The 24,234-nt window shown below is 42.0% G+C and overlaps 2 protein-coding genes across 5 annotated transcripts in view; one reads left to right on the forward strand and one right to left on the reverse strand.

Annotated features, from left to right (window-relative positions):
• Positions 1 to 1,121, reverse strand: part of Mrrf (mitochondrial ribosome recycling factor) — a 67,537-nt gene extending 66,416 nt beyond the window's left edge. For all 3 annotated transcript variants that reach the window (XM_048432271.3, XM_048432270.3, XM_048432268.3), the window contains exon 1: positions 988 to 1,121. The gene's annotated coding sequence lies outside the window, so the exon portion shown is untranslated. The remainder of the gene's footprint in view (positions 1 to 987) is intronic.
• Positions 1,064 to 21,011, forward strand: Rbm18 (RNA binding motif protein 18). Of its 2 annotated transcripts, none has more exons than XM_048432274.3 (6): positions 1,064 to 1,203; positions 3,827 to 3,945; positions 10,910 to 11,036; positions 14,588 to 14,674; positions 16,292 to 16,377; positions 19,097 to 21,011. In XM_048432274.3, the coding sequence occupies exons 2-6, from the start codon at positions 3,833 to 3,835 to the stop codon at positions 19,254 to 19,256; spliced, it is 573 nt and encodes a 190-aa protein (XP_048288231.1). In that variant the 5' UTR covers positions 1,064 to 1,203; positions 3,827 to 3,832; the 3' UTR covers positions 19,257 to 21,011. The 2 variants fall into 2 exon arrangements, with proteins under 2 accessions (XP_048288231.1, XP_048288230.1); XM_048432273.3 differs by having other exon boundaries at positions 1,067 to 1,203; positions 3,817 to 3,945.
• The last annotated feature ends 3,223 nt before the right edge of the window (positions 21,012 to 24,234 follow it).

Below are 24,234 nucleotides of genomic sequence, written 5' to 3' on the forward strand. Positions count from 1 at the left end.
ATAGAAAAAGTAAAGGCCAAGACTGAGGATGAGGGAATTCCCCCTGATCCACAGAGGTTGATTATGTGAGTAAGCAAATAGAAGATGGCCATACTTTGTCTCACTAGAACATTCAAAAGGAGACTTTTTTACACCACTCCCAAGAATAATAAGCATAGAGAAAGAAGGTCGAGTTGGCTGTGGTGAAATACTGTAAGGTAGATGGAAATGGCAAAATTAGTCAACTTTGTCAAGTGTCCTTCTGATGAACGTGGTGCTGGGGTTTTCAAGGCTAGCCACTTTGACAGACAATACTGTGGCAAGTGTCTGACTTACCGCCTCACCAAACCAGAAGACAAGTACTCGTGTATGAGTTAATAAAAAGTCAGAACTGAAAAAAAAAGAAAGAAAAAAAAAGGAGGGAAGAAAGAGTACCCAACCCTCAGATGGCCTAGGCAAGAGTCCTGCTTCTAGCACTTTCTAAGTAAGTGTTCTCAATCTCATCTGTAAATTTGCCAGAGCAGTGGAAATGTTGAAGTACCATTGAAATGACAACTGTTTGCCCACAGGACGGCAGAGTGACGATTTTTAAAAGCCCAGGCGTCCGACTCAGGCCTGGGTGGCATTTAAACTTGGGAGCCGCGAAACCCTAGAAAAGATAGCGCTGAGTTTTCGTTTCTACATCACTGGGAATAATTACTATCTCTGCGCGTAGGGCTGTTCGAAAGAGGTAATATTCCCGACGGGTGACGTCCTAAATATCAGGAAGTATTTACCACGTTCCCCAGCAAGGCTCTAAAGGCGGGGTGAGTGACACGCGCCCCGCCCCCACCCTTGAGAGGGTAGAGGGACCAGAAGTCCCGCCCCTGGCTTTAAGGTCGAGCCGAACTCTGCCGAACCGGTCACGGGCGGTAACCTGGCACCACGAGGTCCCTCCGAGGTTCTTGAAAAAGTGTCACTGGCACCTGGACCCGTCCTGCGCCTCGAGACCCCCTCGAGGCCACTCACCAGCTATAGCCCGGATTATACAGAAGCACGCGCGACAGAGGCGGCGCGGCCGTCGTGACGTCACGGGGAGGCGCGGCGGCGCAGACGTAGCGCGTCACGGGCGGCCGGGTGGCAATCGGGGTTTCAGCTGCTGTATCCTCGCGTCCCTCGCTCGGACCCCGGCTTCGGAAGCTGCTCTCGGGGCATGAGCTGAGGGCACAGCTTCGAGACTAGCAGGTGAGTACCCGAAGCTCAACGCCAAGCTGGCGGCGGGGACGTTGGCGGAGACTGCCCTCACCTGCCGGCTTCTAGGCCCCGCCCCGGATTGTCCTGTTCCTCGCCCGGAAATAACAATCCCATTAGTGCCTTTTCGCAGCCTAGAATCGGGAAACCCTGGTTCCTGGCCTGACCCCGCTGTTAGCGTTTAGGAATAAGCGACCCATTTCCCCTCCTGGCTTCTAGTGTTGTTCTAGTGTTGATACAACTCAACTGGGAGAGATCTGGAGAGGCATTTTATGAATTTATTGCTCTAAAGAGTTGTCGCCATTGCAAACCCCAAAAGATTTGATAGTTGCATGCTGCCTTATTAGACGTTATTGGTTTTCAAAAATCCACGTTTGAGCTGTCACATGCATATTCTTATTTAAAATAGCTACGTGATATAGGAATAATTTTCCCCATTGTGGAAGATAACTGACGATGTTTCGTTCCATCTCTAAGAAAATTGTACCAACTCTAAGCCCGGCAGTGCACTACCTGCTGGTCATAGAACCATGATCAAGGCAGGCAAGGTCCTGCGCTGTACGAGCTTTTATTTAGAGACACAGGCAAAATGTAAATAATACATTGTATTCACATTATATGGGAATGGGGAGTAGCAGAGACAGAGGAAGTGATGAAGATACATAAGGCAGATACTGTTACATACTAAAGGCACAATAATTGGGAAGGTCAATTTTGAATCCAGATCTCTCTAGTTCCGGGTCTTGTTTTCTTCCAATTGAAACATGGCATCTTTGACATTAAGTATCTTTTGGTGTTACTGTTGCTTTTAGACCTGAGAACCCAGAAGTTCTAGCTTTGAAATCTAACTCCACTCACTGTAGTAGTGCTACCCTAAGTCTCTTGACCCTTCCCACTGTTTACAGTATCTATCATCAATTACTTCGGTCTTTTGCTTTCTTAAAAATTTAGTTCTGCTCCCCTTTTAAATATAAGCATTCTGAGGATGGGGACAATTTCCTACAGGGCTGAGCTGAGACACTTGTAGATATAGAAGACACATGGCTTTTTTTCTAGCAGGGAGGTCTGAAGTCTGGTACAACTTACCATTTTCCCTGTCCCTTTATCATAGTATAGATTTATTAAAATTTCATTTTTCATCTATCAACTCATTTCTTCTCAGCAATCTTAACTAATAAGCAAAGCAAGGATTATCTTTACGAATTTTTTAGATTTATCTACTGTATGTGCATGAGTCTTTTGCCTGCATCTATGTATGTACACCACATGTATACAGTGACTGCAGAAGTCAGACAAAGGCATCTCATCTTTTGGAAGTGACGTTAGAAATGACTGTGAGCCACCAAGTGGGTGCTGGGAACTGAACTCCTCAGTCTCCTGCAAGAGCAATATGTGCTCTTAACTGCTGATCCATTTCTCCAGCCTCTTAAAGTTTATATTAAAACATTGAAGAAAATGGGCCAGCAAGATGGCTTAGTTGGTGCATGTGCTTCCCATAAAAGCGTGACAACCTGAGTTCCTTCCCTAGAACCCAAGCAAAAGCCGAGGGAAAAAGAGAACCAACTCTTGAAAGTTGTCTTCTGACCTCTACCTGTACTAAATGATATGTGCATGTCCCTGCCCCAGGATAATGGAGTAAATAAATTAGAATGAGAAAACTGAGGCACTGAGAAAAATAACTTCAGTGGAAACGGAGTAATTAAAGATCGGATCTTCTGGCACCAGATTCTCTGTTCTTTCCATCACTGCCTCTGTCACAGCTGTCATTCTCCTGCTCTGTGAGATGGGACACTTCAGGAATTAAGATGAGTAATAATTACTTCTTGGAATTGTGGTTCTAAAAGCCTTAGGGGATAACTTGGCAGAGCTGTATTCCTTTATGAGTTACTGTCCTCACAAAGGGACTAAGGCAAAGAGTAGTTAAGTGACTTGCTGGAAGTGGAGTGAACTGTCATCTGTAATAAGTAAGGAGATTGTCTCTTGTTTCTACCAAGACAGTAAACTTTGTGATCAATAGCTAATATATATTGACTATTTACAATTGTTAAGTGCATTGTTTGGTGATTTTTTTAATGTATGTAATCTTTACAACAACCCTATAAAATGAAAACTATAGCCTCTAATTTTACATTTGAAGAATTTGAGGCCTATAAAATTCAGAGAATTAAGTAAGCCACACAACCTGCTTTCATATTCAGCCCTAACTCCATTACTTGTGCTCACATTTCCTGTGCATCCTCCTCCTTTGGTGAAATTGCTTCAAGAGGGACAGGAACATAAGCTGTTCTTCCCTCTCCGTTCCCTTCAACACCATCAAGACTGTATACTTGGTGCTTGCCTCTTTTCTCTCTCTTCTGGAGTATCATCTAGTGATAGAGCCTCAGGAAATCTCAAGACTCTCCACACAACCATAACTCTTTATTCTGCATGACAGTACTGGCTGCCAGAAGGGCTGTCCTAGGGAGCTGGTCCAAGGCCTCAGTTGGGAACAGCAGGCCTTTGAGGACTGCCCAGGGAGTTTGCTGTCCTTGGAGAAATTGCATGTGATATCTGATGTTCACACAGGATGATTCCACTTTTATCCCTGAGTGCTCACATTGCCTTTAGTATCTCGTAGAGATTGATGGAAGCAGAAACCAAAACCCTTCCCCTGGAGAACGCATCCATCCTTTCAGAGGGCTCTCTACAGGAAGGACACCGATTATGGATTGGCAACCTGGACCCCAAAATCACAGAGTAAGTCCAGATCACTTAGTTGGTGATGTGCAGAGGTGCAGTGCCTGCTGCAGATGCTAAGGAGACTTTTCGGAGCAGTGCTGTGTATCTTGAGCCCTTCATTTGCTTTTATTTTTCTTTGATGGGGACATTATGCTGTCTTTAACCTGTTTCATTTTTCATACATTTGTACTCCACAACTGTAAGGACATATCTTTGATTTTCTTCATGCATAAGCCTCTTCCTTTTTACTCCACAAAGAATAGAACTCTTTGCCAATCGTTTGACTGTGTACCCAGTGGTTAAAAGGAATTGTTCTAGATCAACCTGAGGCATATTTTGTCTCCCAGAATGAAGGAACAAGAAGTAGTTTTGGGATCTTTGCAAATAGGCATTTGGGCCCCATTTGACTGACTGCTGTAAGCAACCACAGAAAGCAAGAGTGGGAAGGGATCTCAGAGATCACCCCTCACCCCTTTGGTGTTCACTCATTCATTTAATGGATGGAGTGTCTGTTGTGTGCACAGCACTATGCTGAGCAGCTTAAACAAGAGGAGCCCCTCTGGTAAATCTGAAAGAAGCTATGTGTAAAATAAGACTACAGAACTGCTTTCACCAAGAAGGGAAAAGAGGCACTCAAAGCCTTTTGACAACCTCCACTCTTCTTTTGGCAATCCCTATGTGAGCTGCCTGGGTTGAGATCACTTGGGGAACCTCTGATAACATCCATCTCTCTTTCCCTACAATAATGGTGATGATGGTGTAAGAGGCAGAATTACCTTGCCCAAGATCACATTACTAATTGAATACAATAGTCCTGACTCCCAGTCTTTCCATCAGAGCCATTATAGTAAAAAGGAATATCTTGGCAGGAACTAACAGGTTTTTCTTTCCATCACTTGTTCTGTTGGTTGATGGCAGAATAGCAATGGGTAGGTAGACTGACTTGAAGCAAGCTTGAAGTAAATGGGCAGTCCTGGAATGACTCCAAACTGGAATGACTAAACACAGAGTACTAAGAGAGGGAACCCACTGATTGAGTCTGGGGTGTGATGAGGTGTGCTTAAGGAGGGGAGTAGGAAAGAGGGAGAGATATGATTTTTTATCACAACACCAAGGTTAGCTCCTAAACCTATGAAAACTCAGATCATATAGGTGCAAATATCATTAAGTGTCCATATAAGTTACAGAGATATTAAAGATACATCATGGGAACCCTTTAATGTGGATTGTATTTAACATCCTCTCTTATAACATTGAGGATGGATGTGTGAATCAGCACAAGTTCTTAATTAATGTCTTTAATTAATTAATGTTCATCTAAATCTTTCCGTCATCTAAAACCCAGGCTCTGAGGGGTGCCCTCCAGAGTGGTTTCCATTCCCATCTCTCCGTGTCTGAATGAAAATCTAAAGTGTGGAAACAATGCTGGTTGTGTTGGCTGTAGTTCCAGGTGATGAGGTTCTTGTGCTGATTGTTTTCTACTGCCCATCGGAGGGTTCACAAGGGCACCTGCCCTGGGTCAGTGGCATGGTAACTGTATGAATGTAATACTAAGTTACATCTTTAACAGGAACATTGGATTAAGACCTTCCCATTGATATTTCAGTCAAAGGCGAACATTAGATGACAAGTGTAGATCAGGCCTTGATGGCTAGAAGTGTTGTGTTCTACCTGTAGTATCCACATTTCTGTATTGCCAAACCATTTTCTCTGTTTTCCTTCTATGACTTCCTTACCTTGAAACAAACTGATTTGTTATATAATTTATTTTTAAAAATATAGCCGTTCATCAAAGGTTATGGTTCACATGAAAGCTTAGAGTCGCTTTACTAAATTTCATGGATCTCATGGAAACATTTCCTTCAAGTTGCTCAAATGCATGGACTTTTAGGTTAGTAATAATTCTCAAAGGGTAGAAAACAGTGAACCTAGCTAAATAATTAATGTATATTCACTCCCTGGTTTTGAAGGAATATGAACACGTGGTACTTGTGTTGTCAGTTGAATCCAAATCTCTAACCTTCTAATGACTCATAAGGGGAGTTTGCAGAATGTCTTCCAGTTTTCCTAATTAAGCCTTCCCAACCAAACACTGCTGCCACTTCCTGCTATTTCCTCTATACCAGACCCTTAATTCTCTTTTCTGTGCCTGTATCCCAGCTCCTTAACACTTCTTTCCTAATCCCTTCCAGAAGTTGATTTGAGTGTCTCTCCTTAAATGGTCTCTTACTTCTTTTTAGGAAACAAAGCATGTATTTACTGTCAGGAATAGTTACAGGGTATCTTATACAGTGATAGGGTTACTTTTTCATTCTTACTATTTTATACATACATGTTTAGCTGCACTTAGGTCTGATGCCTAGTACCTGCAGAGACCAGAAGAGCATGATACTCCTGGAGGAACTGGAGTTACAGATGTTTGTGAGCCACCATGTGGATGCTGGGCATAGCATCCTGGTTCTCTGGAAGAGCATCCCATGTTTTTAACCACTGGGCTATCTTTCCAGCCCCAATGGTAGTTTTTTAAAAAAAACATTTGAATAATGCATTCTGTCATTCATTTTACCCACATTTATTTTGTGATTAGTTCTAGTTGTTCTGTTTATATCTGTTTTTTTGTTATTAATCTGAATATTACTAAGCTATACTAGGACATCCATCAGTTTCCTGTCAAGAATGTGACACTTTGGTGCTCAGACATTACACTCCTTGTGCTTAACACTTTGCAGATACATAAACTCTTGGATCCTGCTCTACCTGAGGGTAGATGTATGAACCTACATGAATAATTAAAATACAGTCACTCCCAAATGTTGCTGTATTTTGTGAATATAGAGTGTTGTCAAACTTAACTGTTCTAGGACTGTACTGCATGCCAGAAGCATTCCTGTGACTAAGTAGATCTTGGAGACTTGAGGGAGTGATGGGCACTTGTTCTTCGAGAGCTGGTCTAGTTAGTTCCTCAGCTTCATTGTACCTCATGTTTCCATAAAGTGAGAATGTTCAACTAAATAACAGAAACATTTTTTCCAAATCTAATACTGTGTGAAGTCCTCTTATTTCATCTCCTAACAGCTTGGGTGAGGGGAACAAATTTGCCCTTCTTTATAGGAAAAGGCAAGTTGCATGGGTTGGCTCAGTTGACAGAGTAGTTTATGATAGCTCTAGTTTCTCTCCCTAACTCAGTGCACCTTTGCTCAGATAGTCTGACAGTCAGAGTCACTGAATAACGTGACCTGGAGCATCCTGCTTTGAATTCAAACATGTGGAAACTTATAAATTGCTGTGAGACCCAGACTGTAAGCTTAGAACAGTACCTCTAAATATTACCAGTCCTTTCAGCATAGAAGCCAAAAAGTTAGTGTCTTCACATGTTGGTTTGCCATGCTGTACTTAGTACTGGCTTTCTTATTCAGATATTAAATGAGCTCTGTAAAATAAGTCATAACCTCTGCATTGTATGAAAGTGTGAACTGGACCATCAGTAAAAATTTTAATAGTGCCTTCTAAGCAGAGGGGAATCATGACTGAAAGGACCCCAGTCAGAGTAAGAAAGATGGCTCCCTATAAACAGATCCAAAAGGACCTTTTGGTTTAAGGCAAGGATGAGTACTAATTGGTAATGAAGAAGGCCGTTAATAGGTAGAATACTGTCAAGTAAAGATGGGCTCTTCACATTGTGTTCAGATGAGTTGAATTTCCTGTAAAAGAATGTCACTGTGGGTGTTAACAAGAACATGATACCAAGATGGGAATGTTTTAGTGGGGGCCTCATCTGCACGTGTGCAAGGTGTCTTGGAAGGGCCAAGACTGAGGATGCAGGCCCATTAGGAGATACTTACTGTTACCGCTGCCACATGGCTAGGGATAGTGAACTTGGAGCTTCTGGGTAAGTCTGAGATGTGAAAAACAAGAACTGAAAGAGTTAAGAGTAGAGATGATTCTGAAGGGTGTTCTAGTTTTGTTTTGTAACACTGGGGCTCAAACCCATGGTCTGTGCCCCAGAGGTCTTGCCTTGGGAATGAGTGTAAACAAGTCCCCACTGATCATGGGGTAGTTTGAGTAAACTTAAAAGCCAAGAGGTGGAGAGCCAGCCAGGTGGATGTGTCCTTCAAATGCTGACTTTCTGCTGACTGGGTAAACCAGAACTCAGTGGGAGTAGATGCATGAGCCTGTGAAAGCAGGATGTCTGCCTTGTCTCTCTCAGCCCGCTTCATACTCTGCCTTCGTGGTCTGGGCGAGTGAAATGACATTTATTGTTTGCTTCCTTAAATCTGAGACAATGAAGCATTTACTAAGATGTATGACACAGCACAAGAGCATTCTCTTCAGAGGAGTGTTTATAAACACAGAGAAAATTTTCCCTAAAAACTTTATATACTAAAAAAAAAAAAATTCTGAAGGTCATTTCATTGGCTATCTGCTTCCTAAGTTCCCTGAATACACATCCATTATGGCCTATCCTTACTCTCTACTCTCATTCAATACATCAAATGTCACTTTTCTCTTTGCATGGTGTTCACTCACACTGAGGTTGCATTCAGATATTCCCCTTTATCAAGCTTTCCTACTCTTCCGTGTGTGTGTGTGTGTGTGTGTGTGTGTGTGTATGCGCACATGCACACTCTTTATGCAGATGTGCACTGCTCACAGTTGTGTATGCGATGTTCTCCTGTAGCCAGCATTGAGGACCTGGAAGGCACTTTTATTCATCTAGAAGTCCCAATGCCTAATTGGTCCTTGGCACATAGTAGGTACTTGTTTAACATTTGCACAGGTGATTGCTTCTGTGCCACAGGCAGGGTGGCTATTTTAATGACTCACTAGGAGAAGAAAGTGCTGATTGGGTGACAGAAGAATGTGTGGGATGCCTATACTTATTTCTCTCCTGAAGGCAGCAGGGTGTACATTTCATTAAGGGAAGTAAGCCGCTGATGAGGGCTTAACTCCCATACTCCAGCAACAGATAAAAGTACTTGCAGATGTGAAAGCAAGAGACTTCAGGCTTTTTTCACTATCAGAGCCTGCAGTCCCCATCTCCAGGAAGCAAAATAGTAAACATTTCAGTCCTTTTGTTTCAGTGTTCCGATAATTTCAAGAAATTATCAAACAAGAAAAGAAATCCTAGAGAAGTTGAAAGACACAGACCTCAGCAGATGTTCCTGGAATCTTAAGGTCACACTTCTCAGGCAGCGTGTGTTTGTTAGCTTTACAATGTATAATCTGTTGGCATTTTTTTCTGAGTAAATTAAAATTCATTTCCTAGGAAATGCCAATTGCGTTACCTTCCTGCTATTTAGCAGAAGGAAGCTAATGAAAAGATAGCTATGCCATAGTAGCCTTAAGTTTTGTTTTGTTTTAAATGGGTTTGACCCACCATTGGCATTGGCATGGTGTGAAGGTTTGAATGGGTGTAGTAAGAGCAGGTGTGGCTATGAATTAAAGCCTTTGGAGAAGACTCAGCCTTGTTGTAGCCTGTTCAAATAATCAAGAACAAAGGTTTGTACTAGAGGTGTCTCCCAGTTTCCCCCGGGGAGTCCTGTGTTCTCACTGGGTGATTAAGGTCTCCTGATGGGAGATCATAATTAAGTACAGGGTTGTGGTTGTTTTCTTTTTCAAAAACCAGTCCAAGGACCAGATTACTATCCTCAGTGGGGCTTGGTAGCCTTTCATCCTATCCCAGTACTAGACCTGTATTGTATCTTTGTACAGTGGTAACAGACTCCTGATTAACTGTCATGGATTTGCTTATTGGTACACATTAGTGTCAGATTTAGTGCAGTATTTTCTATCGTTGCTTCCCAAAGGAGATCTTGCTCAAGAATAAAATCTTGGTGACTTTCTCCTAGCAAACAGCATAAATATAAATGTGCCCAAAAGGACTTTACTGACTCCCTGTGGGGTAGAATTCCGAGTAGTAACAGATTTAGCATGTGGGCTGATACCTTTTTAGTATCAAGGGGACAGCATTGTTTAGAGAAAGCCTTGACTCTATTTGAATAGCTTAGAAGGTGCCAGGAGGAAGGCCAGAGGAAAAGGAAATGGGAGAGCTGTTGGTTTGTCTCACCCTTATATTGGATGACAGGAAGTCAGAATGGAGGTCGGCCACGGCAACCTGCTAAGGTTTGAACATCTGTTTGAACAACTCAAAAGTCTTATAGAAACCAAGTGAATTGTAAGAACAGGGAATACAAAAAAGGGGTAAGCAGGACGGCGAGTGATGGTTTGGTAAACCTCTGCCAGGAATAAATTCCTTTCTTGACTCTGTTTTTTATTTGACCATACCCCAAAGTAGGTAGATACCATGTTACGGAAACTGAGGTTGCTGATTCACAGAGCTGGCCAGTGTCCCCTGCATGGTGAGACCAGCCTCAGTCACATTTGGCTTCCACATTGTCCTAATTTCCAGTCACATCTAAAACCTTGTGGAAGTGCCACTAACTATCTGAGTCCTAGCAGAATCACTGCAATGTCTATTAAGAGAGGTGCTTTAGAGCTGGGCTTTGTTTGTGTGAATTTGGATGGTTTTGCAACTTTGTTTATTTTTAATACAGGCTAGATTTAGGTTATGTGTGTGTTGTGTTTGTATGTGTGTTTCTGATGAAGTTACAGATAGATACTCACAAATGCTATTTCATTGCCAAGAAATTTAAAAAATAAATAAGTCGACGCTATTTTTGAGCTTTTCTCCAAAAGAAAAACAAACGGTGCTTGTGGACAGACAGCTGTTTTGTTAGGTGTGGTTTTTTCGTTCTTCATTTTGTGTTGGACAGATGCATAGGCATGACAATTCTAGTTCCCAAGTGGATGCAAACAATTTTGTTTCCCAAATAAAATAATGCAGCAGTTTGTAGGAAAGCAAGGACAGTGACCAGAGAATTTTTTTGCCTGAGATGAACTGTCTCCCTCTTTTATCTACATTTGGGGCTGAGCAGCCAGCAGCATTCCAGGAGTGAACTCATGGGCTCTTCTGTCTTCACAGATACCACCTCCTCAAGCTCCTCCAGAAGTTTGGCAAGGTGAAGCAATTTGACTTCCTCTTCCACAAGTCGGGGGCTTTGGAGGGCCAGCCCCGAGGGTACTGTTTTGTCAACTTTGAAACTAAGCAGGTAATTGAGCTCTCTCTCTCCCTCTCTTAGTCTGCACTCTATCATAGTCATATTTATATCTCTTGACCACCAGACCTCATGGGCAGGAGTCTTGTCTGGTTATTCTCTGTGCCTCACAGTGAATTCAAGTAGTACGGCCTGCACAAGCTTCCTCTCTGGGCTCAAGCTGTAAGGTGACTGGCCAGTAGCACACATTGATCTGCAGTGATCTGTATCAAAACCTTGTACTTGTTTGGTTGGTTGGTTGCTTGCTTGCTTGGTTTGGTTTTTCTTCTTCTGTTTTTTTTCTAAAAGATCTATTTATTTGTCACACAGTGCTCTTGCCTGCATGTGTGCTGGCATCTCATTACTGACAGCTGAGAGCTGCCATGTGGGTGCTAGGAACTAAACTCAGGACCTCTGGAAGAACAGCCAGTGATTCTAACTGCCGAGCCATTACTCCAGCCCTGATTTGCTTTTTCAAGACAGGGTTTCTCTGTATAGTTCTACCTATCCTGGAACTCACTTTGTAGACCAGGCTGGCCTTGAACTCATCAATATCCACCTGCCTCTGCCTCCTGAGTGCTAGGATTAAAGGCATGTGACACCTCTACCTGGCTATGAAATTAGTACATTTTACATGTAACTAACAGTACAATTAAAAAGTAATCATCAGATGCTGGGTGTGATGGTACACACCTGTAAGGCAGGCACAAGTAGATGTCTCTTAAGTTTGAAGCCAACCTGGTCTATATAGTAAGTTCCAGTCCAATCATGGCTGTATACGGAGACTCTGTCTTAGAACAAAACGAAGTCATAATTTCTGGTGATTACATAGTATTATATGGATTTATGCTATATGATCCCCAGTTATTAGTTTATGAGTCACCACTAGTGACAGGCTAGTATAAATATTATGGTGTGGGTGTCTTTATAGCTGTAACTATGTACATTCGCTGCATTTAGGGAAATGGAATGAATGGCATCATCAAAAGGCATAACTTTTAGTCAGGCATGGTGATGCGCACCTTTAGTCCCAGCACTTAGGAGCAGGCACAGGCAGGTGAATCTCAGATTTGGAGGCCAGTCTGGTCTATAAGAGTGAGTTCCAGGATAGCTAAGGCTACACAGAGAAATTCTGTCTCCAAAAAAAAAAAAAAAAAGCTTAATTTTTCTTAACGGACTGGCCACAACTGGGCCTAGTTGTACATGCCTGCAATTCTGATGCACGGGAGATCTAAACCTGCACAAGAGCATCATCTGTCCTCACCAGTGCAGGCAACAAATGATACATTGTTATTCTAATTGTCCACACCTTTTTATAAGCAATTAAAAGATGGTCATATGATAACCATTGTTAAATGCTTTTCCTTAATGATAGAGTGATAAGGATTCTTGCAGACTACTAAACTCAGAAGTCATGAGCATGTCTCTTTTGACCTCAGTTTTCATCTGAAAAAAATGGGGTAAACGAAAAGGTTCTCTTACAAAGTTGAGAGGCTGTGAACATATGTAAGTATACGTAGGACAGTATGATTGGCATTTAGTATTAAATTTGTAAACGTTGAAACAAAGTACAGAGATGGCAATTGTTCTTTAGAATACTCTTATTGGCCTCTACTGCTGCTGATACTTCCGAACTGATAAAGTACTTCAGATACTGTAAGCCATCAAGTGAAACAAAAGAACATGTCTCTTGTCTAACACTCTGTATGCTACAGTGGAGCATTACTATGGCCAGTGAATAGCCAATGCCTGTTACACAGTGGGGAGTGAATAACATGATAGTGTGCTGCTGAGTGCTAGAGACTTCCTGGAGATGCCAGCTTGGCATGCTCATGTATGTGCACCCTGCTGTTGGGGTCTTCCTTAAGAGCCTCTTCACTCCTACTAGAGGTGGGTTACCCTTGGTCGAATGCCTGATGGATACCCAAGGGGCAGAGAAGGTTCATCAGGATGGGGAAGTGGCCAGGTTTGCTGGAAGTGACCTAGAGTGACATTATGACTTTATGCAGCTTTGGGAATTCTTTTTAACTTTGTTACTGCTGTATCTGATCAGGAAAGGGTCAGGGGAGTTTGTGCTCTATAAACTGGGTGTATGGCTTGTCTCACACAGGGGCCTTGCTCAGTTTCTTGGGACTGGCCCCTGCTTTCTCCACACTGATTTCTTTCATACCCATATCTATGAGGCTGTAGTCCAGGATATGGCTCCAGAGCTCCTGAAAGGAGCACAGGGCCTTGATGTAGTATTGAAAAATATTATTTTCAGGCATGTGACTTTAGTTTGCAGTGCATTTGTTTAACTCTGTGAAGCTGTATTACTGTGCCTGTTTAAAACACCCGGTGGTCCTAATAAAGAGATGAACTGCCAGTAGCAAAGAAGGAGCAAGGATAGGCGGGGCTGGAAGGCAGAAGATATAAATAGGAGAAACAAGAGAACAAGGAGAGGAGGACACCAGGGACCAAACACCCAGCTACACAGTAAGCCATAGAGAAAGAAGCCAGGAAAAGTATACAGAAATAGAGAAAAATAAAAGCTCAGAGGCAAAAGGTAGTTGGGTTAATTTGGGTTAAGAAAAGCTGGCAAGAAACAAGCTAAGACTGGGCATTCATAAATAAGAATAAGCCTCTGTGTGTGATTTATTTGGAAGCTGGATGGTTGGCTCCCAAAAAGCCAAAAGAATAAAATGTCACAGACATTTTGGTATCCAACATGGTGCGCCAATTGTCCTCTTTTGTAATTGTCTGCCTTTTACACTATAGCTGTCCTAGTCAGCAACTGCAGTTCTGCTGCCAGCAGCAGCCTGAAGAAATTCTGTTCCCTCAGGCACTGACTCTTTCAAAGCTCTAAGGGAACCTATCTAAATCTCTGTCCTGCTAAGGAACTCAAGATTCAAAGGTTAAGATAGAATTCTGCTTCCCAGAGAGGTTGAATAGCAAGCAGCTCAGCTAGCTCTCCTCCTGGTGTCTCCCAAGAGTCCTCAAGCCGTTCCTGGCCCCTTCTTAAAAACCCTTCTCCACCTGGCTCCTCCCTACTGCTTCCTGTCATCTTGTTGCTGACGCAGCCTCCAGACCACAGGTGAATTTTATTTAATCAAACACATCTTTGCATCATTAAATAAATGTTCCAGTGCATAAACAAAGTAACATACTTTAAAATAATTTTCTACAGCAATGTAGTCTGTTGTATGCCAGCTAAAGCATGTGTGTAGAAAGACTGACCTGCTGGGCGGTGCTGTCAGCCAGCACTCGGAGCTCCTCCTCTGCGTGCCCTACTCATGCTCTCTGAGTACTCACACCACCCTGTGGAACAAGTCGTGACCGTATCTTAGAGCTGACAAATGCCAACAAATGACAGGATTTGAACCATTGTTTCCATTTTTTTTTTCATTGTTTCCATTTTTAAAAGTTTGTATGCTGTTGTTGTTTTGTTACTCAAAATTTTAAGCCAAGTACCAAAAGCAATTTGGTTAGAAACCCAGCCGCTACAACTTACCAAGGCCTGGCGAGAATACAGATAACTAAGGATGACAGGCATTTGAGTTTCTGACTATTGTTCCTACCTTGGACAGGAAGCAGAACAAGCCATCCAGTGTCTTAATGGCAAGCTGGCACTGTCGAAGAAGCTGGTGGTAAGATGGGCCCACGCTCAAGTCAAGGTAAGTCTAAGGGAGACAGACAGCATCCTGCCTCGTCCTAAGTCTATAAAGAACAGCTCCCGCCTCTCCATTCGCATCCAGAAACTTCATCTGGAGCAGCCATGCTTTGCTCACTTGCTATGGTGTCTTGTCCAATTTTCTTTGGAAAAGCTTCTCAGGAAGGGAGCAGATTCCTTCGTTGTCTGTCTGCACATGGCCACAGATCCCGACTTTTGATTGATTTTTGCATGTGGCTGATATGTACACTCAAATCTGTATTTTTTTAATGGGGATTGTTCTATGGACAGGAAGAAAATTATTTATTTTTTAAATTAGTTGCTTTGGACATTAATAGCCTCTTCCCAGCTTCACCTCTCTAAGGAGAATTTGAATATGTTTATTGGTCTAAATGCTTGAGAAATGGGTAGTTTCTCTCTATGCTTAAAGCATGGCAGTCTCCCTCTTGCAGAGGTCTGAAGAGTTACTGTAGTGTGAGTTTGTGGGACTCTGAAGGGCGTCTCTAGGCCTTGAGAAATGGCACACTTCCCTGGCCATCTTATAGTTTGTCTCTTGGGGGAAAGTTCTAGAAAAGCTGTGGCCATTTTTTCTTTTCTTTTTTAAGAAAGGGGTACTCTCTTCCAGCTGGCACAGAGGCCGTGGTGAAGTACGTGGACTAGAGCAGTCCCAAGACAACTCCACTGCAGCAGATCTGGACGGACCTGCCAGCAGACAGATTCGCAGCTGTCAGCTGCAGCCTCTGCCCTTAGCTAGGTGAACGTGAGGCATGCTGCCCTTCCCAGCACTCTTCCCATAAGGACTCAGTAAACCAACATTTGAGTGGAGAGTCTCTGCTGAAAAGCAGATCCTAAATCTGTGAGGCCTGCAAGCATCTCAGGTCATGATGGGGCACACTTGGTATCTAAGACAGAATTACCAGTGCTTTTACTCAGAATAAAATCAAGTCTTATCTGCCAAACTGGCTGGTGTGTTCTCATCCTGCATCTCATTGAAAAGGCAAGCAGGAGAAAATCACCCTTCATCCTGTCTCTCGTGTGAGATCTCTACTTCATGGTTCCTTTTTGGCCAGAGGCTCCTGATTGTTCCTTAATACCACACTTAACTTTTCACAACAAGTATATAATCATCTGACATCAAATTAAACTCGTCTACTAAGGAATGTTTTCTGTATCTGCCACTGAATGCTGTTACTTCTCCTCTCCACTCAGGCCTGTTAAGAGTTGAATATTATGCTTAATACTTTACAAAATCTATCAGAATTTTAAAGTGTTTTGAATAAAACAAATATTATAAGAGGCAGTCTATTGGCAGTTTAAGAGTGTAAGAGGGTAGGCCTGCTTTGCATTTGTGCCGTCTGTGAATTTAAACAGTGAAGTTCTTCCTCTTCCAGTAAAGAGGACTAATGACTAGACAAAAGCTTTTTCTCAGCTTCTTTTTCTAAACTGCTTTTCGGCCAACACTATGAGGATTTTTTCATTAAAATTAAATATAAAACAAGCCTAAGATTGTCTGGAACTATGCTGAGATAAACTGAGTAGGGTTGGCATGTTATAACCATGTACTAGAGTCAGGAATGCTTTCTGCCCAGGTGAAATCATTTACCCCTTTTCTTATTTTCAGAGATATGATCATAACAAGAATGATAAGATCCTTCCCATCAGCCTTGAGCCATCCTCAAGCACTGAACCCACTCAGTCTAACCTCAGGTAAGCCGACATCTGTACGACTGTCATCACAGCCTGATGGCTCTCATTCTGGAATAGAAATACTGGTGTGCTGTGTTGGGAGATGTGTTCGGTACATATTTCCTCTTTTCCCACCCCCTTCCCATGATTATGTGCCACCGTTTATAGAATTCATTCCCTCATAAAAGAACAAGTTTAATTGTCACATACCACGCCTTGAACATGGTGCTGGGGTTACAGGGATACCTCAGACACAACCCTTACCCTGAAAACACGCATTCTTACCAGACCTCAGTCTCTGGCATTTCCATCATATATTAATTCCTCCCTTTCTGTGGTTTCCCGTATGCTCGCAGCATTTAATTCTATGTATCCTTACAGCAACTATAATAGTTTTGTTCCAGTTTGTATGAATTGTCAGTTGCTTCTTTGGAGTTAATTCAAAACAGGGGCACTAAGAGTTGAGTAGAAAAAGGGAAATTAAGTGGGTGGTTGAGCAGAAGCAGAGTGTGTGAGTGTGTGTGTGTGTGTGTGTGGTGGTGGTTGGGGGTTTTGTTGTTTTTGTTTTTTCTTTTTTTGCACTGTAGCTTAGGGGGAAATTTTAACAATAACAGTAACAATACCCAGGATCTATTGAGCTTCTGTAAGCAGGAGCTTATAAGTACTTTATTATATCCTTTATTTAGCATATATCCTTTAATGCCATAAAAAGCACTTTACATATGAGAAAACTAAAGCTTAGAAAAGCAAAATATTATGACTGAAACCATGCTGGTCGTAACAGAATCAGAATTAATTAACAGATCATCTTTTTACTTACTACTTCAAAATGGTCCCAGGTTAACACCATGAAGATATGTACTAAAGCTTGTTCAGGAGAAAGGAAGAAGATATCTGAAGCAATACCCAGGGATCAGAAATCAACAATTACACTCAATCTATTGTAAGATTATAAAATCTGTGATACCTGTTTGGACAAAACACTAGACTGAAAGGAAACGTGTCTTCCTTATAGGTGATATGCCCTGAGCCATACAAACTTAAAAGCATCTCACTAAACTGTAAGAGGAAGAAATGGACTTGAATTGAAATTAATTAAATAGAAAATAAACATGATTTCTTTACTGTCATTGAGAGTACATATTCATATGCCATCTACCCCATAAATTCTGATCTCCATGGAAATTTTTATAGTTCTGCTATACTGATCTTTGAATTTATGCTTGATAGTCTCCATATTACAATGAACATGGCTTTAACGTCTCAACCTCTGCACTTGCAGCTTATTTACCAGCCTGGTGTAGTAACACATTAGAATTTTATTGCAGTATATGGCTAATTCTACTGATGCAAAGAACCACGTTATTTGTGCATTCACGTGATGTTTGAAGAACTGCATGCAGGGAAGGGTTTGCCTCACACATTTGTTCTCTTCTTGTTGACTTAGCTTTTTAATTTGTTGCCCCTGAAAATGTGTGAGAATGTTCAACCACTGTATGTCCTTTGAGGGTCTCTAGAAGACCATGTGGACACGCTTTACAAATTTTTCTCACTAGCTGTAGACCATTGACAGAATCAAGAATGAAAATGGAGAAATGTGAGACAACATGCTACTGAGTGCTTTGCACTTTACCCCAGTGATTTCAGTGACCCCAGTCAGAATTGAACACCTCACAGCTCATACAGTGCCCCTCACTTCATCTTTTCTTGTCTGCAGAGCTGTGCAGCTCCCTCTCTGGGGGAGAGGAAAAGGCTTAATAGGTGGACTCCTAGCCCCGCAGTTTGTTAGTCTTGTTACTCTTGGGCTTGTTTATGTCCCTCTGCATTCATCCTATAAAATCCTGAGTGTAACCTTTCTTGGGTTTTTATAAAGATTAGAAGCAGTAAAGTCCAGAGCATGGTGGGTGTCTGGGGGGGGACACTCAGACAGACAGACAAAAAGACTTGATAATATTTGTAGAATTTTATTTTCTGGTACTAGGTGGTCGAAAAGGTATGGTAATTAGTGTATTAGTTAGTAACATGGGGTTTTGAGTTAGTTTGTATACAAATCTCAACTCTTGCTCATTAGCCGTTTAACATTAGCAAAATAAGAACTATAACCTACCATCTCACATCATTGTTAATCCTGTCTTTGTCTACTTTGTGACAAGTACTGAGATGCCACCTGGTGTCTGTGTCTGAGGACTAAGTGTAAAAGGCCATGTGAAGTATGCAAAACTATGCCTAGGCTTATATTATTTTAAAAAAAATTGGTTTTCAGGCTTTATTGTTTTTTGTAATTGGAGATTTATCTCCTGCCTGCCAGTTCAGAGGCTTAATACAATATTACTTATAACTGCTTAGCTGGTAACTTAGGTTTATTATTAGTTAGCTCTTACATTTAAATCAACCCATATTTTTTAATCTATGGTTAATCACATGGTTCATGGCTTGTTAACCTCATTTTTTACATGTCTTCCTTTCTCAGTGGCTGGCTAGTTGTCTCCCAGTCTCCACCCTTCTGCTTGGATTTCCTGCCTGTATCTATCCTGCCTTGCATTAAGCTAAAGCAACTTTATTTATCAGCCAATGAGAGCAACACATATTCACAGTGTACAGAAGGACATCCCAGCACTTTTTCTTGGTTCATGTTCATAGTTTAATACTGTATGGCTTCCCTAATACACATCAATATAAGAAGATGAGCGGATTTTCTGAATGTGCCCAGGTGTATTCTGATCTCTCTTCCTTTTTCCAGTGTCACTGCAAAGATAAAAGCCATTGAAGCAAAGCTGAAAATGATGGCAGAGAATCCTGATGCAGAGTATCCCGCAGCACCTGTCTATTCCTACTTTAAACCACCAGACAAGAAAAGGACTACTCCTTACTGCAGAACAGCCTGGAAGTCTCGGAGATGATGGCCACTTTCCAGAGCAGCAAAAGCAAATGGGCTCCACATTTGAAGTCCTCCTCCATTGTACTTGTAGATGTGAATGGTACTGCCAACAGCACAGTCACATGTTAGAGCTGCTAACATAGCGTGTTTGGTATTCATATGGATGTGTCTTCCCTGAACTGTGTGGAACTGAGCATCATCCAGAATAAATAGGAATGTGTCCAAACTGATTTGAACACTGAGCTGCTCTAGTTGGCTGCTTTGTTTGGATTTGTAATTCCAGAAACACGGTGTGCCAGAGAGAAAAATAAGCATACAAAGTTGTTACTTAAATCAGGAAACTAATTTATTAATATCCACCAAAAACTTTTGGCATTTTTATGTATAAAGGTCTTTTCAACATAAACAAAAAATAAGGGTGAGGGTGGGAAGTGAGAGGCATTTTCAGTGATTTTCAGAACTGTTTGAGAACTTACTGTGGAAATCCTTCAGTTGGACTAAAAAGAGAATTCTTGGCAAAAAAAAAAAAAAAGCAGCTGATCCCTTGAGTGAATGTTACAGCAATCTATCTAAAAATTATGCTTATTATTTCCAAATCTCAATTAGGAAAATGTGGTGTATGTCTTAAAATTGTTTATGTCAACACAGTATAGAGTCAAATTTAGCATTTTATAACACAGCAGTATTCTATTTGGAAATCCAGCTTTTATTCTTTGGCAATCATGGTTTTAAATCTGAATCACCTTGCCTTCTGTAATACCAAATGTTATTACTAGCCTGGATTTGAATACACTCACTACATGAGACTGTTTTATATCATGAGGTTGTCCCAGTAAGAATCATGTCATAACCAATCTAAGTAGAAAAGCAACATTTCTTTGAAAACCTAAAGTTTACTATATTGGTCACTCTCCAGCATTACTGTCTAATAGTCCTGGGGGTTGTGGAAAGCGGCTGAGTGACCTTGTGCAGCTCAGGAGGGCAGGTCAGTGAGCATTAGGAGGCAGAGCAGCCAGTGTTCGGGCACCAAGACCATAACAACCACATGTGTTCTGCCGTATTGAAAGACTGCATGGCTTTAAAATGAGCCTTATTCTGACAGCATGCTTCTCCTCAGAAGTCTTTGTCTCTTTGGACATCCTGAATCTGGTAGTATAGAAACATACATAAATGGACAGCCTTGGGTGCATGTTTTTCAGCTCGGTGGTGGTGTTTTGGTGCCAGACCTGATGGACCGTTTCATTAGCAGCACCATATTCACTGGGCAAATCACTGTCACTCACCACAGGTGCCACCCAGGATGACTTGGATTGTAGAAACTCAAGTCTCCCTGAGGTTAAGACACTTGACTTGACCTCGAAGGTTTCAGAGTCCACAGAACTGCTTCAGAGGAATTCTTACCGCTTTTCCCAAGGCCAGTCTTTTTAGCTGTCTTTAGATATTGAATATTTCCTGAATTTATTAGTCGTGTGTATCTATGATGCAAGAAACTCTCCTTCCACTTAGGAGCTCATTCAGGGAAGTGGGAACTCTGGCTCCCATTTGTCCGGCTGCTTGTTAGAGTCTAGAATTCACCGTAGCATCTGTGAGTTCTCAAAGGGTTGTGGTGGAGTAGAACTTGATGCCAGTAGCCTTCTATTTTTAATAGGAACCTAGAAAATACTTAGGATTATCTAGAGTTGTTTCTTTAGAAACTAGAACTATTTATTTGTATTTAAACAATGCCTATAATTTGTACCAATTCTTACCCCTCTGTGTGAATAAACGCAAGACAGTATCTATGTGGTTGTCATCCTTTGTCTATGCACTGAGTCACAGCTCTCTGGGAGGCTGGTTCCACTCAAACTGGCCAGCAGATCCAGGTGATGTGCTACTTTCAAGTGCCTTCTCTCCAGACGGTTCCACGGGCCCAGTCACTTCACCCTTTTGCCTGCCTAGGTCTGCCATTAGAGATGAAGAAGGGGACTAGGTGGTCTCAGGACACGGGTGATTGTCTGGAAGGACAATGTATCGTAGAATACTCCTCTCTTCTTAAAGTAGAAGTTTTAAAAGAATGAATGTATACATTGTAAATATGGTGAAAGGGGTCCAAGTGTTAACCTGATTACTATGAAGAGGTTATCTGGGCCAGGTGGTGGTGTGGCGCACACCTTTAATCCCAGCACTCAGAAGGTAGAGGCAGCCAGAGCTTTGTGTTTGATGCCAGCCTGGTCTACAGAGTGAGTTCCAAGACAGCCAGTGCTAGAGAAACCCTGACTTGGGGAGGAGGGGGAAAGGTTGTCTGAAATTATTCTCTGGTTTGCTATTTTGTCAGAACCATCTCATTTGTAGTTTTGATTTGTTTGGTGGAAATACCGAGGTGGGAGGTGTGAAGCATGGGCTCTCAGCTCCTGTCTCAGATCACCCTGACCTATTGGCTCTCTGTCCTTAGGGGAAGGGTCATCTGAGGAGAGGCTTCTCGGAGCAGCTTGTAAATAGATAAAACCAAGAGTTCTACACCCTGTCTTTCTTTATGAAGATGAGCAGCTAACTTCCAAATCTGGACATTCACCTCTGGTTTTTATACTAATGTCTAAAAGAGCAAGATATTCTTGCCTTGTAAATTAAGACTTAAACATTCCTGTGTGCAATCATTGTGTTCCTGAAATAATTGAGCACAACAAATATATCTTTGATTTCTTCTTTTCTCTTTTCTTCTTGCTTCTATTTGATCCGTCTTCCAAACATCTTGGATCTGACTACTACTCACCCAGCCCTCCTGTTCTCGGTCAACTCACAGCTATTGCAATGCCTCGCTAACCATCTCCTGCTTCTAAAGTTACTCCCATAGAGAGGATTTGTACTAAAGGTATTGAACACAGGAATTTGTATGCGCTAGACAAGTGTTCTCTTTTTGAGCTACATACCTAGTTTGTTTTTTTTTTTTCATTTTGAAAAAGGGTCTCATTCTGTAACCCAGGCAGTCCTTGAACTTATGTCTCAGGCCTTCAGCAGCTGGGCTAACAGATCTTGATACCGGACCCAAGAAGCCTCTTTTAAAACTTCTTTTGAAATGTCATTCTCAAGCTATATACAGTAGCATGTATCTGTAGTCTCAACCACTTGAAAGTCAGACGTCCAGAAAGCCATTGATAGCATGTGCCCCATTGATGTTTAAGAGTTTTAAAAAAAAAAAATCACTTTCCATGGCTTTCATCACATCTGAAATAAAATCCAAAGATCCATATGGTCCAAAATGACTTGTGCTTGTCTACATGTCTACACTGAGGTCTCTTCTTCTGTATCACTGCACTCAGCCATGTGACCTCTCTGTTCCTTTGGATGCAAGGGAGCCGCTCCCTGAGAGGTTACTAGCACCTTCTGTTGCCTGTGATGCTCATGGGCCCATCTGGTCATTTCTCGGCTCATGTGTAAGTGATTAAGAAGCTGTCCTTGGACTCCCATTAAGATTAATCCCTGCCACTTTCCCGTTCTTGCTTTTTTATTTTCTAAATAGAACTTACCACTACCCAGCATTCTATATAATTTGATATCTGTCTTTTTATCTAAATATAATGTTGACTGCAAGAAAGAACTCTGGAACTGCTATATCACCAGACTTTTTAGACAGTGCCTGTCATGCAACACACTCAATGAATTTGCTGATCGAGATACCAGGATCCTGTTTATTTGAGACTTGAAGAGACTTGGAAGATCATCCCACCTCATTCCTTTGTTGTCCAGGTGGAGAGCAGGGAACCCTGAGAGATGATGTAGCTTAGGCAGGATCACACATTTAATAGATGCTATTATGGTCAAGGGCTCCTGTGGTGAGCCCCCACTGAAAAGTATTAAGAGTTTGAACAGTGGATCCAGGTATGATGGTGCACACCTTTGATCCCAGCGCTTAGGCTGTAGAGACAGGCAGATCTCTGTGACTTCAAGACCAGCCTGGTCTACATAATGCGTTCCAGGCCAGCCAGAGTTACATAGTGAGACTCTGTCCCAATAAGAAGAGGAAGATGAAGAAGGAAGAAGGGGAAGAAACCAATAGATGCATGTACACTTGCTTACTCCTGGTGACTCATCTTCTGTATCTAGCATGTAAACCTCAGAACCCTGTCACTAAGAAGGCCACCACGAGATGCAATCCCGTGACCTCTGGTTGACCTTCAGAACTGTGTGTGAGTTGAAATTAACCTCTTTAGCTATAAACTAGCCTACCTCATGTCCTTCATTATAGTAAGGCACACATAGGACAATAGAAGAGCTTTAGGTAGAATCCACAAATGTCAGGCCTACAAACATTACCCATTCAGCAGCAGAATGACACATGCTCCCTCTTTGTGCAGCTGTGAATGTGATGCCTGAAGGAAAAACTCAGAAGACTCTTGTGGCGCATGAAAATCAAATTTCAGGGTCCCACGAAGTTTTAGTTAGAACACAGATGCCCTCATGAATCCACGTGATACAGAAAACACAGAAAGCAGGTGATGCAATGATGTGCAATGGGGGATCACTGTTTTCTCGTCCCCCTCTATTATCTGTGTGGATGTTGTGTGCACCATGTGCATGCAATGCCCTCAAAAGTCAGAAGAGGACTCCAGGCCCCTGGAACTGGAGTTAGAGGCAGTTGTAAGCGGCCATGTGGGTACTGAGAACCATGGTGCTGGTCTTCTGGGACAGCAGCCATCTCTCCAGCCTCCTATTACTAGTTTCTTGCTTGCCTCTGGAATAGGGAATTGTCTGTGCCCATCCTGATATCACTATTCTGCAAAAGATTGTATCCTCATAGTCTGTGTGAGGAAACCAAGCTGTATGCGCACTGGCATCAGGTGTGCCTAAGTTAATTTAATTTTCCAGTCCAAGTGAGAACTCATCCAGCTCATGTGACAAAATCAATGTTCCAATCACCTTGTGGTATGAATTTTATTGGCTCATGTAATTGAGAAGCCTAAGTGTTGATAACATTCAGAAGCCTGTCTCTGGATTCTGTTTTCTCTTTGTTGGATCCATTCTCA

This window comes from Myodes glareolus, chromosome 21, assembly GCF_982192425.1.
Source record: "Myodes glareolus chromosome 21, mMyoGla1.1, whole genome shotgun sequence".
Classification (NCBI taxonomy): domain Eukaryota; kingdom Metazoa; phylum Chordata; class Mammalia; order Rodentia; family Cricetidae; genus Myodes; species Myodes glareolus.

Excerpts from the sequence above, each read along its gene's own strand:
- Rbm18 (XM_048432274.3), top strand. The coding sequence starts at position 3,833 with ATGGAAGCAGAAACCAAAACCCTTCCCCTGGAGAACGCATCCATCCTT. Across the intron at positions 11,037-14,587 it reads TCAACTTTGAAACTAAGCAG|GAAGCAGAACAAGCCATCCA; the intron begins GTAATTGAGCTC and ends TACCTTGGACAG. Across the intron at positions 16,378-19,096 it reads CCCACTCAGTCTAACCTCAG|TGTCACTGCAAAGATAAAAG; the intron begins GTAAGCCGACAT and ends TCCTTTTTCCAG.